At 52.9% G+C, this 13,923-nt stretch overlaps 3 protein-coding genes across 3 annotated transcripts; 1 reads left to right on the top strand and 2 right to left on the bottom strand.

The window, feature by feature from the left end:
- Positions 1–306: 306 nt before the first annotated feature.
- LOC113146510 (homeobox protein prospero-like) lies at positions 307–4,865 on the bottom strand. The gene is made up of 10 exons (XM_026334035.1): positions 4,833–4,865; positions 4,337–4,566; positions 3,410–3,907; positions 2,895–3,090; positions 2,638–2,731; positions 1,765–1,899; positions 1,343–1,449; positions 910–1,011; positions 612–672; positions 307–458 (listed from the first exon to the last, which is right to left on the bottom strand). The coding sequence occupies exons 1-10, from the start codon at positions 4,863–4,865 to the stop codon at positions 307–309; spliced, it is 1,608 nt and encodes a 535-aa protein (XP_026189820.1).
- Positions 4,866–6,152: 1,287 nt separating this feature from the next.
- LOC113146509 (porphobilinogen deaminase-like) lies at positions 6,153–9,860 on the top strand. The gene is made up of 3 exons (XM_026334034.1): positions 6,153–6,243; positions 7,294–7,428; positions 8,389–9,860. Exons 1-3 carry the CDS (start codon positions 6,153–6,155, stop codon positions 9,858–9,860), a joined length of 1,698 nt encoding a protein of 565 aa, XP_026189819.1.
- A 678-nt stretch (positions 9,861–10,538) lies between these two features.
- Positions 10,539–13,583, bottom strand: LOC34621719 (serine/threonine protein kinase OSK1; the record flags this gene model as incomplete). The annotated part of the gene is made up of 6 exons (XM_026334036.1): positions 10,539–10,756; positions 11,223–11,475; positions 11,784–12,076; positions 12,642–12,765; positions 13,082–13,293; positions 13,481–13,583. Coding segments are annotated over 6 exons (1,203 nt in total), but the record flags the coding sequence as incomplete, so codon positions are not given.
- Between the last annotated feature and the right edge of the window lie 340 nt (positions 13,584–13,923).

The raw sequence follows: 13,923 nt of genomic DNA, 5'->3' as shown, positions 1-13,923 counted from the left end.
AGAACGTAGTAGAGAGATAGACTATGGAGAAAAATGAAGAACTGGCGAGTAAACACAATGAAGTGATAAGAAGTGGAAAATAGAACGATTTGATTATAATGTTACAGAGGCCAACGAAAGCTATACTCTAGCGCTATACGTGGCTCAACCGAGATAGAGAGAGAGAGAGAGAGAGAGAGAGAGAGAGAGAGAGAGAGAGACAGACAGAGAGACAGAGAGAGAGAGAGAGACAGACAGAGAGACAGAGAGAGAGAGAGAGACAGACAGACAGAGAGAGAGACAGACAGAGAGAGAGAAGCACGGACCTTAACCAACTGGGGTGTGAGCATGCATTTCAAGAGAGAGAGAGACAGAGAATTTAGAGGGTGTGTTCTCACCGAATTTGCGGATCCACGCTAAAACGTCCAGTGCAAATCTATTCCAGCTTGCTACTTTTCGGTAATTAAGGAGGGCTGTTTCTGAGGCATAGCATGCAGCCGAGAGTCTCGACTTCTCATACATGCATTCGACGATCCCCGCTGCTCCAAGGCTAGACAGCTATTGCCTTTCCCTTCCCCTGTCGTCACTATCCGGAGACTGCTGCAGCTTCAGGAGAAATAGAAACCACTTACCCCCCCGCTTGATGCCTCGCGTTTCGCCTCCGTACAAGAAATTTGTCTTTCCCTCAGCATCCTGCACACCCCGACACTGCCATCAAACCCTTTGGTTTGTACGTCGCAAGGAGGCACATGTATTTGCACTGCCCTCTTTCCCCCCACTGGCGCTACTTCTGAGCCGTGTGCGTGCATGCATGCATGCATGCACGCATCGCAGAGTCTAAGACTTCTTAGAGCCTTGCGCGAGCTGAACGAGGGGCGACGCCTGGCTGGATTGGGGAAGAAGAGCTTGAGCGCTTCTTCTTTTGTTTACTTCGTATTGCAGCAAGAGGGGCAAGTAATGCCGGTGAGGATGCGTGGCTGCTACACGCGTTGAAACGTCTACCATGACGCGCATGCCTTCGCGATGGCACTCCTGAGAAAAAGTTGCAGCAATACCTCAAACAAATGCGCTGCATCCTGCTTTCTGCCTACTGGCCCACACCTGAAGGATAGGACGAGGCTTATTTCTTCTTTTTTTCGGCGTGATTTCGAGGCTTCTGGCAGGCAGGGAGGAGAAGGGAAGGGGTGTTGGCGCGATTTTAAGTATCCTTCTGAAGGTGGAAGGCAGGGGTGAGGAGGAGACTGCTGCGCGCTCCTTGTCTAGGGGGAGAAAGGGGAAGGCAAGCAAGCGGGGTAGCAAGAGGGGAGGGGGAAGGAAGAAACAAAGTCGACGCTTCTCGAAAAGATTTCGATCGAAGACATACTTGCACCAATTCGAAGAATCCAGAGGATCCTCCCAGGAGAGCGCAAGGGCTTGCCCTACATGGCGATGCGAATGGAGTTGCGTCTGCATTCTCGTAAGAAACGTCCTCTGCAGACAGGCAGGCAGAGAGACTAGTTGGCTGGTTGGCAGACAGACAAGTTAACAGACAGACAGGCTGGCAGACAGACAGACAGGTTGGCAGACAGACAGGTTCAGCAGAAATTTCCATCTTGCGCATGGACTGTGTGTGCAGGCGACGCGTAATAATGGCGGATCTGATCCTGCAAAGCGACGAATGCTAATGGAGATTCTCAGAGAAAGACAAGACTGCATACTGCGGCATAAATAGTAGCACGGCGAGGGGAGAAGCTGCTTCTATGCCAGCCTTCGCGATTGTGAGGCATGCTTCAAAGCAGCGCTCACCTAGCCGCGTATACACGGGCATGCCAGTTGCTCTTTCCTGAGCACCGCTGACAAACAGCGCGTTGATGTTGAGACTCCGCAGAGATCGCGCACTGCTGGCTACACTCTCGAAGGAGCCTCGCTGCGTTAAAGCTCCTGAGACAGCAGACACGCATACACACAGACAGACACAGATATCTATACACCCAGACACTATATATATATATATATACACACACACACAGACAGACACAGATATCTATACACCCAGACACTATATATATATACACACGGACAGACACAGATATCTATACACCCAGACACTATATATATATACACACAGACAGACACAGATATGTATACACCCAGACACTGTATACAAATATATATATATATATATATATATACAGACAGACACAGATATCTATACACCCAGACACTATATATATCTAAATATACACACAGACAGACACAGATATGTATACACACAGACACTATATATATACACACAGAGGGAAACAGATATCTATACACCCAGACACTATATATAGATACATATATATATATATATCACAGAGAGACACAGATATCTATACACCCAGACACTATATATAGATACAGACACTATATACACATATATATATGTACAGCAGCAGAAAACTATGTACATGCAGATAAATATATATATATATATAAATATATATATATAGCCCTCGATTTGCATGCACGCTCGAGTGTTCACTGATCTCGAACGCCGACAGTCTCTCTCTCTCTGTCTCTGTCTCTGAATTCGTTCTGTAAAAGAGGAACGCCATATTGGGCAAAAAAGCCTTAAGAGGCCTGAGAGGGCGTCGCGCTCAGCAGGGAGCAGGGAAAGACATGCATCTTTCGAACCTGTTTCTTCATGCCACTGTGCCTCGTGCTGATCGACGAAGATTTCATGAGGCTGAAGCTCTCGGTAACCCTCCGGCAGTACAATGACTCGACCCTAGAAGACAAGCCCAGCACAGCCTCATCGCAAGCCGGTAAAAATGTTTTTTCAATTGCGCATGCACGAAGTACCAATTTCTTGGCTTCAGTCCGGCAAGAGACGAGCAGCCCCTTTGAGACTGTCTGCTGATCAACAGCCTCAGATTTCGAAGAATCCTCACTTGGAGAGGGTAACACTCGTCAACAGCTACTCCTGCCTGCTGCTGGAGGTGCTGCTGGCGCTGCCTCAACGCATGCGCAGCCGCTGCAGCGGCACGACCCCCTTTGCCGCTGCCGCTGCTGCTGCTGCTGCCCCGAGCAGCAGCAGCAGCAGCAGCAGCAGCAGCCTGCCGCCTGCCGGCGCTCTCAACTACGGACCTGCGTGCAGCGCAAAACATCCGAAAATTTGTGAGCGAAACTCACGGCGCACAAAGTGCACAAAGAGACACCAGAAAGGGGCCGCAGACTCTGAGAGCTGCACGAGAATCCTTGATGACACATCGCCATTTCTGCAACTGGCATAGGGTGGGTGGCAGGGGAGGCACCTCAACGAGCAGCGCCTCTTTGAGCCGTGACATAGAAGGACGGAAGCGCAAAACACGGCTTGAGGTGTATATATTGTATGTGCGCGTGTCATATAACAATGCTCCATATAATAATGCGTCAGGTATCTATCTGCACATCTTGGCGTATCTACCAGGTGCCTTCTTGTTCGTTGGCTCTGCAAATCCTCCAATCAAAAAATCCGCATCTCGTAAAAACGCCAAAGTCAACTCGACCGAGCCACAAGGTGCTGCGCTTCTTAGGCTCTCCATCCTGCTGCTGCTGCTGTTGCTGCTGCTGCTGCTGCTGTGCAGCAGATGTTGGATCTTGTTGCTGTTGCTGATGAGGCTGCCACGCTGAGGCCGACCCTGGGGGAGAGAGGGTATGCGTGTCTGGTGCTGTTGCAGCAGCTGCTGGTGCTGTTGCAGCAGCAGCTGCTGCTGCTGCTGCCTGTGGCGGTGCAGCAGCAACGCCTGCGGCAAAGACGGGTGCCTTGCTTGAGGATCGGAAACTTGCGGCTTTTCGCAGCAATAGCCGCTCCTCCTTCTGATCTTTCAGCTGCTTCTGCAGCTGCTGCTGATCCTCTCGGCTCTCAATAGGCCGTTCCCACTGTAGTGGATGATAAGAATAAACACTCATCCTGCATGCGCGATTGAAGGAGGGGGCAACGAGCACCAAGAATATATCCTCAGGGCCGCTGCTGCTGCTGCTGCTGCTATTGCTGCTGCTATTGCTGCTGCTGCTATTGCTGCTGCTGCTATTGCTGCTGTCTACTTCTATGAGCACCTCAATCACGAACCGCTCACCGACAGCACGCACCACAGGCTCCAATGGACGCCGCAACTGCCAGTCGTGTCTGTGAATATCACAACGCCTAATCCCTAAACGGCTTTGTGCGTGGACGCTAATTTTGATGCCGACGGCTAACACAAATGCAGGCTTGACACAGGTATAATCATCGCGTGCAGCAACACGCACACCCTGCCCCTAGAGCTCCCCTACTTTGTTACCTCGCTCTTCTCTCCCCCTCCAGCCTTCCCTTCCCTCCCTTCCCTCCAGCCTTCCCTTCCCTTCCCTCCCCCCTAAATACCTATCATAGAAGGCATTCAACAGTTTAACTGCTTCAAGACGAACTGTCTCCTCGCTGCTGCCGAGCAGCGCCACCAGCAGCTGTTCGAGTCTTGCGCTGCTGGTGTTACTGGTGTTGCTGCAGCAGCACGATCCCCCGCAGCAGCTGCTGCAGCTGTCTGTGGGTGCCTCGGGAAGAAAGGCGCTGTGCCAGACATCCCCTGCCAGATCCGACAATGTGTCCTGAGCACAAGATCGCAGCTCAAAACACCACCTCCTCCCCAATTCGCATGCGCTCCCTGCTTGCAGTAAAGCCGCACACTCTTCAGCATTCGGCAGTCTCGCCTTGCCTGCCTTTGATCAGCCCCTCCCTATCCCCCTTTCTTCCCTCCCCCTCCCTCTAGATCGCTCGCCTTGATCGCTTCTCTCGTGGCGGAAGTCAAAAGGGCTGTAAACCAACGCAGTTTATTCTGGCAAAAAAAAGGAGACAGTCCGCATGCATTCCAAACCCTTAGGCCGTGCTGGCCTCGCCGGCGAGCCATCTGAGAACAGACACACACACACAGAGACAGAGACAGAGATATACATAAAACATACATATGAATATATACATTCACGCGTGTAAACAGGTATGCATACACCTCTACATACAGGTATATATGTATCTCCATTTATACACACATGCATCTAGACACACATCGATATGTATGCACACACATGTATATACATGAACATATATACATACATGTATACACACACTGCATACATCTATACACACATTGCATACATTTATCTTTACACACATTGCATACAGCTTTACACACAGACATACATCTTTACACACATTGCATACATCTATCTTTACACACATTGCATACATCTTTACACACATTGCATACATCTTTACACACATTGCATACATCTTTACACACAGACGTACATACATTTATCTTTGCACACATACATACATCTTTACACACATACATACATACATACATCCATATATACACACGCACATCTTCACACACATCCATACATAAATACATCCACATACACACACATCCATCTATACACACATATACACATCCTTACACACATTCATACATACATGCATCCATATGCACACACATATACACGTATATTATAACATGCACAAGACAGTAGATCCCATCGTGCGCCACCCTCTTGAAATATGTGCATCGTCAAAAGAAGCTCAACTTTCGGAATGCCGCCAACGCTTGCAAAGGCAGCAATTCGCAGCTAAGACGCTATGTGGCCGCGTAGAAAAAGACACGCTGCTCATTTGCTTTACCTGTCTGCTGCAAAGCATGAAGGAAGGAACTTGAAAGACTTCCGAAACTGCGCGGAGGCACTGCAGCAACTGCGCTTGCTCTTTCTCTTGCTCTTGCTGTTGCTGCTGCAGCTGCTGCTGCAGAGTCTCTGCTCCATCGAGAATCAGGGAAGCCATGAGAGCGAGGAGATACGCATCGAAACGTCCCCGCGATTCGCACGAAAAACGCAAAAGATCTGAGTCTAGCCACAGCTCTAAACAAGTCCGCTGCTGTTGCTGCTGCTGCTGCTCTGTCGTGTTCGCGTGCTTCTTTTGCTTCCGAGCTCCCGAGGAGGGAGACTGCTGTCTTGCCGCAGTCTCCGGTTCCTGTGCGGCTTGTTCAGACGTCGAAGCCTCTGATGGTCCCCCTGCTTCTGCCGAGAAAGCTGCAGGACTGACGCGCAAGAGGTTCTTGGGTAAAGAGAAAGACTGGCTTGCTGCTGCACTGCCTTGCTGCTGCTGCTGCTGCTCCCAGCATCGAGGCTCTATCAGCAGCACGATGTCGAAAGGCAACAGCTGCTCCTTCGCAGCGCCATCCTTTGCGGCAAACTCCCCAGGACTGCCCGACTCTGCCCCCTGGAGGCAATCCAGCAGATATTCTACGTCAACGCATGCAAAAAACACATTCAGGAGATGCCTGCTGAGCTGCATGCTCTAAAAAAAGGCCACCAATCGGGCAGCAGCACCCACCGGAAAAATACGCAGCAGTAGAATGCGAACACACGAATACACACATGCATTTATACACACACATATGCACATATATACACATACATATACATATATATATATATATACATATATACACATACATATATACATATATTCACATACATATATACATATATATACATATTTATACATATATATATATACATGTATACACAAACACACATACACACACACGCAGGAGGAGCCGGAGCAGCTAATGGCTACGAATAGGGAGTTGCCTTAGTGTGGGGGCAGAGCCTGCATTCAGAGTTATTTTTTTTTTTTTTTTTTTATTTCTCTAGCTGACCACTGCTCGTTCCTGGAGGCCTCATGCGTTGTAACAAGCAACAGAGCGACGTTGTTTCGAATTCATTGGTGAGCAGCTTAGGGTTGCTGCTGCTGCTTCCTCGGCTGTCAGCTGTTGGATCGGTGTTTACGCCGATGGGCCCCTGCTGCTGTTCGTCCTTGTGCTGCTCCTGCACCACCCCTTTGTGGGGAGACTGCAGCAACATCTGTTGCTGCCGCTTTGTGAGCAGCTGCGCCAGACATTGGTGAGCCTTCAGGAGAATAGCCGTCAAGTTGCTGCTTGCTGCTGCTGCTGCTGCCCCCCCGTCAGCGGTCTGTCCAGCAACTGCTGCTGCTGCAGCCTCTGCCTGCTGCGTGCCGCACTGGGATAGCAGCAGCATCAGTTGCCGTTGCAGCGGCTGCAGCAGCTCTTTTTGCTGCTCGATCAGCAAGTGCTGCTGGCTGGGAAGGTAGGAGGAAGCAAACAGCTTGGCTGCAGCGTCAGGAACGTGTTGCACACACATGCAGACACACAGGAGGGGGATGCGAGGATGCAAGTCTGGCAGGGGTCGTGTGTCTACATGCGTCGCAGCAAGAGCTTGCGGTTCGAAGTCGATAGGGAGAGGCCTACGCTGTTTTTCTAGCTGCAGCAGCAGGCGGAGCAGCTGCTCAGACACCCGAATGCGCAGTGGTGCATCTTGAGCTCCAGTGTCATGCTGCAGCTGCTGCTGCTGCTGCTGCTGCTGCAGCTGCCGCTGCAGCTGCTGCTGCAGCTGCTCGTTGGGCCAGCTGCTCCTTTCCATCGTGCTGCTGCAGCTGCTGCTGCTGCTGCTGCTGGCGGGGTCGTACCCTTGCTGCTGGTGTTGCTGCTGCATGTGCTGCTGCTGCCGTAGCCGACGGATTGCGGAATGTTGTGGCACACGGCTATTTCATGCTGCTGCGATTTCTGGGGTCTTGGTTTCGGTTGTTGCTGCTGCTGCTGCTGCTGCCGTTCGCCGTTCGCTGTCCGCTGCTGCTGCTGCTGCAGCAAGGGAATAACAACTGCTGTGTGTTGCGGTTTTGTCTCTGGAAACTCCATGAGAAAGACGCAGACGCCCCTATTCTTTTGGGGTGTCCCAGCATCGCATGTATCGCCTCGCTTTGCTGCTGCCGCTGCTGCTGCTGCCGCTGCTGCCTTCGCGGAGGCGGCTGCTGCTCTGCTATGGAAGTAGCAGCCGCAGCCGACGGGCAGCAGGGAGCTGAAGCTTCGTCCCAGCGAGGGAAATAACCTTAAATTCTATTTTTTCTCGTTATTTTCAGTGCCTACTGCTCTCTCCTTACTTTCCCCTTGACCGTCAACTGCAGCAACCCGAGAACAACCTCGAGGCTCCTACACTCAATGAAAGAGAGATCTTCTCTAAACAGGTTCTGTTGCAGGGGGTGACGTGTAATTCTTGCAGCTTTCGCATTTCTTTTCGGGGATGCTGTACTACAGCTTCCAGCACGTCGCTTGATGCCGCTGCTCCCGCTACCTCTGCTCCCTCGGCTGTTGCTGTTGCTGCAGCTGCATGCTGCATGCAATGCAGCGGTGATAACTCGGCACCCTGCGGGATTTTGTTCGCCAACGGCGCTTGAGCGCAGCAGCGATGGGAACGCTTCTCCTCAGAGGGGTTGCACGGGGAGTGGCATGCCCAGCCGCAGCGGAATGAAAGGGCCCCTGTCGACAACCCCGCTGTACGTACACCCGAAGAACGCCGCAGCAGCAGTAGGAAATGAGAAGCCTCTGCTGCGGGTGGGGAGTCGGTGGTCGCCCCTGGCGTTGACACAGACGAAAGAAGTTCTCCGCAAGCTCGTGTTTGCTGCTCCGAACAAGTTTCCAGCGGCAGTTACTGCCTTCCTCCAAGAGGACGAGGAGCAGAATCAGCAGACTCAGCAGGAGGATCAAGTGAATGAGGCATTCGCGAGCAACGCAGCGGGGGCGTTACCAGTAGCGGCTGCAGCTGCGCTGCGGCAGCGCCTGCGGTATGGCGAGGTCGAGGTCGTCCCCTATCAGACTGCGGCAGATCGCCAGTTGCAGCAGCAGCTGCTGCAACTTGGAGGCAAAGGGCTGTTCAGCAAGGAGCTGGACGAAGGTCTAGAACGGAAGGAAATAGACTTTGCTGTGCACTCCCTAAAGGACGTTGCCTCCACCCTTCCCCAAGGCTCCGTTTTAGGGGCTTTGCTCCCTCGCGAGGATCCCAGAGATGCGTTACTTTTTGCGAATGCAAGACAGCAAACAGTCTTGCAACCCTTGTTGCAAGCGCTTGCAGCTGCGCGTCCCCCCTTCGCATGCAGCGACGCCATGACCGTTAGAGATATCAGCACCCCGTGTGCCAGCAGCGGCGCTGGTGAAATTTTAATCGGCAGCTCTTCGCTCAGAAGACAGTGCATGCTGCAGTTTCTTTATGCGCGCAACGCCGCTGCAGCGGCAGCAACAGCAGCAGCGTCGCAATTGCGCTGCGTGCTGCTGCGAGGCAACGTGCAGACGCGGCTACGGCGGCTGCGGGAGGGTGTAGCACAAGGCACTCTCCTCGCTGCTGCAGGCCTCCTTCGGCTGTCTCTGCTGCAGCGGCAGCAGAAGGGACAGCCTGAACAGTCGCGCGCACGTTTTTCGACGGGTGCCACATCGCGGGAGGGAGGAGTGGAACTGGCGTCTCTCGCGACTCCCGCATACGGGGATGTTGCGGCAGTGCTGCTGCCCCCCTCCGTTTTTATCCCCGCTTTATGCCAAGGGATAGTAGCTGCGCAGTGCCGCAGCGATGATTGCGAGACTTTAGGCCTCTTGCAAGCCATCTCAGACGAGGCAGCAGCCACTGCAGCCGCCGCTGAAAGAGCTTTTCTGAAACAGCTCGACGGCAGTTGCAGAACTCCCCTTGGAGGCATCGCCATGCTGCAGCCGCACCCTCCGCAGGGTGGAGGCAGACGCGGAGAGCAAGAGGAACGAGAGTGCGAGACGCAGCAGCAGACGCAGAAGCGTCTAGAATTCAGAGGCTTTGTAGGGACCCCCGATGGATCGCGCATGTTTCACGTCGGCGTCGCAGGAACTGTCTATACACCGGAAGAGGCGGCAGAGATCGGCGCCGCAGCAGCAAGGGAGATACAGCGGGTGGCGGGGCCGCACTTTATTTCAGACATCATGGAAAAAGTGCAACGGGGGTGGGGAGCACTTAAACACGGCTCCCCGTCATGCTGAATCTCTGCCTCATGTACATGCGGGTGAGGGGTCAACCTAGAGACAGCGAGAGCACGAGGGACTGGCTGGAATTCATGAACTCGGGAGGAATAACAGAGCAGGGGGCCCGTTGCGCTTCATCAAAAACATGTTGTACACAAAACGCCGCTGCAGCAGCGCGGCAGAAACTAGGCTACTGTTTCGTCTTGCTCCCGCTGAGAAAGAGGTGTCGCCGCGCCCCCCTCGAATATAGGGAGCACTGAGAGACATTCCGCACCGAATTAACGTTTTACACACGCTATACTACAACAGCTGACGGATTTGCCTACATGCATGCAGCACACCTCATGCACGCGCGCAACTGCATATACAGCGTGCATACACCCACGCAAAAGACACTCAGACACACACACAGGCACGCTTATTTGAAAACCAGCTTGCAGCTTGCAGCAGCTGCATGCTGCTGCTGCTACAAGGTGCTCTGCATGTAGGCTGGCATGCGAGGGCACAAGCAATGAAGGGCTTGCAATTGTGCTCCTTGCACACTGCTGCATACACGCACAAATTCACTGACTAATGCACATCGCGTGCGTGCATGCATGCATGTATGTATGCATGCAGCCATGTGTGCAGGCGCCGTCAGACACTGCGGGTGCGTGCACATACACTGCATACATACAGATTTGCATATACGAGGCGCTACGCGAAAAGCCTATGCGTAGGACCTCCAGACGTGAGTGTGACGGGATTCGTGGGAGACCATGTGGGGAGAAGGAAGGGGGGAGTTGAGAGGGGCTGCTGCTGTTGCTGCTGGTCGGGAGAAGGCGCGTGAAGTCTGCAGCGCTGCTGCTGCCTTTGCAGTTGCGTGAGGGCCGAATATATTGCAGAGGTTATCCAGAGGGCCTCCGAAATGCAAACTGAGCAAAATATATAGAGACAACAGGCAGCAGCAAAACGGCATCTCCATGAAATCTGACGGTCCAAGGGCAGAAAGTGGGGATGATACGCCGTCAAGCTGGCGAGGAACCCCATGAAGTAAATGCACATACACCAACCGCCGGAGGGGCGAAAGCGTAGACACTGCGACTTTTTGTTGCAACGCAACTTGCAGAACGCAGGTGTCACATCATGATGACACGCCACGAAACCGTGGCCTGCCACAGTGCAGTGCAGAAACAAATTGCCAGCAGACAACGAAAGTCGTCATGCGAAAATCTACACCCGCCTCCGCAATCAGCGCATGCGCGCACACACACACTGTTTTAGTGACTAGACAAACAGCTACCCAGAGCAGTCGTCGCCAGCTAGCTGGATTGCCAGGGAAGCAAGAAGCTGGCAATGAACGGGCAGCATGAAGCCGCGCGAGTCTACAGAACAACCTACCCATTGCGCTGCCTTCAAAGAGTTGAACGTCGATAACGTAACGACAGCTGCCGACTTTGAACAGCTGAATCGCCAGAATGATGTCCTCTGTGTCGCATGCAAATTCGACATTGTTGGGGTGTGTGTTGCTGCTGTAGCTGGCAGGCGGATTGGCAGCCTCCTGCTCGGAAGCCGGCCGAAGAGGGCGACATCGCAATTTGTACTGTGACAGCAGATACCACTCATAGTCGCACGCCTTCAGGGTGTTCAAGATCTGCGACAAACAAATGTGTCTCGCAGACCGCCAGCTACAAGGTGCATCCAGCATGCACATCAAATACGAGGGAGACAAGCCCGCAAGAAAATGCAGCAGAAGGTCTTTAGGTGTGCCCCTTCCTTAGCAGATCAAGTTTTTTGCATGGCGGATGTGTTACCGCATTCTGCTTTCCTTGTTAGAATCCTTCTCAGCGTGCTCTAGGGAAAGCATCAACTTCTAAGCTCGGGAAAGCTACAGGGAGAAGAGCAGCGCAGCCACTCAAGCTAGAGACTAAAGAAAGCGGTTAGATCAGGATACGAACTGACGGCAGTGATAAGGATAGGCGCATCGAAAGCGGCCTCAATCCCAAGCTTCCACCGCGCAGTAGACCATGCAATTCCATTTCCAGGAGAGCGACATTCTGGTGACCTCTCACCCGTCATAGCAGCGGCAGCAGAATTGTGCGCTGTACTGCCACCAGGGAGCTGGCCCCCCAGTTGCTGTTGCAATGACAGCATCGCCGCTGCTGCTGCACGCGAAGATGCTTCACCGCAGCACCGCAGACTCAGTCGTTGCACAACGCCTAGCGGAAATGTCGGAGGCTCCTCTGCCGCCATGCCTAAGCAAACATAGCGAGCATTATGAGACATATCCCACATGCAAGTCTCTACATACACCCCCTCATGCGCGTCTCTACATACACTCCCGCATGCGCGTCTCTACATACTCTTCCACATGCAAGTGTCTACATACCTACATGCGCGTCTCTACATACACTCCCGCATGCGCGTCTCTACATACACCCCCGCATGCGCGTCTCTACATACACTCCCGCATGCGCGTCTCTACATACACTCCCGCATGCAAGTCCCTACATACACCGCATGCAAGTCCCTACATACCACACATGCAAGCTTCTACATACACCACATGCAAGTCTCGACATACCCCTTCGGAAAGCGAAAACAACGGATGCAGTCCGTGCATTTTGTGCAAGATTTCTGACAGAATGCTCATTAGAAAATCTGCGACTTTTAGGCTAAGCCTTAACTTTTCCATTTTTTTAAGAAATACAAAAGAAAAGAGGCGCGCTGATGAAAAAAACCGGTAAAGAGCAACCCAACACCTGATAATACCAGCAGGTCTATAATTTCATTACCCCTGGAGTTGCATTGCATGCATACCAGAGAGCGCAATTTGTTTGCGGCGGCGATCTGAGAGCAGCTGATACGCCACAGACTCGCGGCTCCTGGGGAAGCCTACATGTCCACGTAAACAGACTGAGGGGTCGCTAACGTCATATCCCAGCTGCACGACGCACAAGAACAAAACAAATACCTCCAACCGAACCTTCAAAAGCGCCCTCTCCTTAGCCCTCAATAAAGGTTGCACTGCACTGCATTGCATCATCACGCGCTTCCCCTTGCTCACAAAGGTAGCAGATCCCTTGCTCACAAAGGTCGCAGACTTTGCCGGATCGATCCGGCAAAGTCTGCGTTTTCCTCCCTTCCTCTCTCCCCCTTCATCCCCTTGCCAAAAAGCCTAGCATTACCCTCTGAGCGGTGGCGCGTTGCACCCCGCCAAAACGTGGAAAAAGCTTCTTCCAGAATCCCCTTCTCCCTACCTTCGACATTTGATTGAGAACGAGGGCGTCTGGAGGACCGCAGAAGCTAACCCTCGGTTTGATTGAGCGCAGATAGTCAGGCAGACGTTCCTGAAACCACGGATGCTCTTTAATGCCTTCTAGTCGAATCCGCTTGCTTGGATCCACAACCAGCATTTGTACGAGCAAATGCCGACTGCTAGCGCTCAGATGGCCAGGCAACGTGAAACTCCCTGAGGCTCACACAGCATCCCACACCGACCCTCCACCATCCCTCGCTCCGGTACGCAGCGGGCAGGCAGGCAGAAGCGTGTGCATGCAAAAAAAGCAAAAAAAGAGAGCACTTGCTGAGAGGGAGTCGTCGCGCGCTACTCGCCACGCCGCCGCGTCGATGCAGCAGCCTCTACACCGACCACCCACCATGCTTAATCTTTTTAAAGAGGTTGGGAACATGCTCGTCGTCGAAAGGCAAAGAACCGCAGAGCAAAGCATAAAGTATCACTCCAAAGGACCACACATCTACCTGCACACAGACGCAGGCAGCTCTCGCGGCTTGAAGGCAGATCCTGGAAACAAGCAGCAGTTGATACACGACAACTTCCCCCCTCGCCTCCCTCATACATACGCCTGCTGGGACCCACACCTCGACCTCTAGCAGCAACGCCTTCCCCCCCCCCCCCCCCCCCCCCAACCCCCCCCCCCCCCCCCCTCCCCCCCCCCCCCCCCCCCACACCCCTACAACACATGGCTTGCAAAACCCACTTTCTAAAAATCGCCAACGCACACCAACAGTAGCGAATTCGCACCATCAGCGTGAAGCCTGCATTCTGTACAACAGCGAAACATTAAAGAACCACAGCCAC

The sequence above is a fragment of the Cyclospora cayetanensis genome, unplaced genomic scaffold (assembly GCF_002999335.1).
Source record: "Cyclospora cayetanensis isolate NF1_C8 unplaced genomic scaffold, CcayRef3 CcayRef3_contig_347, whole genome shotgun sequence".
NCBI lineage: Eukaryota > Apicomplexa > Conoidasida > Eucoccidiorida > Eimeriidae > Cyclospora > Cyclospora cayetanensis.
The sequence above is the reverse complement of the archived record's forward strand: the minus strand, read 5'-3'. Positions and strand labels throughout refer to the sequence as shown.

What these genes read in the sequence shown, in the direction of transcription:
- LOC113146509 (XM_026334034.1), top strand. Translation starts at nt 6,153, where the DNA reads ATGTCGAAAGGCAACAGCTGCTCCTTCGCAGCGCCATCCTTTGCGGCA. An exon ending in TGCCCCCTGGAGGCAATCCA is followed by an intron (nt 6,244 to 7,293) that starts GCAGATATTCTA and finishes CTGTTTTTCTAG; the next exon opens with CTGCAGCAGCAGGCGGAGCA. An exon ending in AGCTGCTGCTGCAGCTGCTC is followed by an intron (nt 7,429 to 8,388) that starts GTTGGGCCAGCT and finishes AGAACGCCGCAG; the next exon opens with CAGCAGTAGGAAATGAGAAG.
- LOC113146510 (XM_026334035.1), bottom strand. Translation starts at nt 4,865, where the DNA reads ATGGCTCGCCGGCGAGGCCAGCACGGCCTAAGG. An exon ending in GAGGCCAGCACGGCCTAAGG is followed by an intron (nt 4,567 to 4,832) that starts GTTTGGAATGCA and finishes TCTTGTGCTCAG; the next exon opens with GACACATTGTCGGATCTGGC. An exon ending in TTCTATGATAGGTATTTAGG is followed by an intron (nt 3,908 to 4,336) that starts GGGGAGGGAAGG and finishes CCCCTCCTTCAA; the next exon opens with TCGCGCATGCAGGATGAGTG.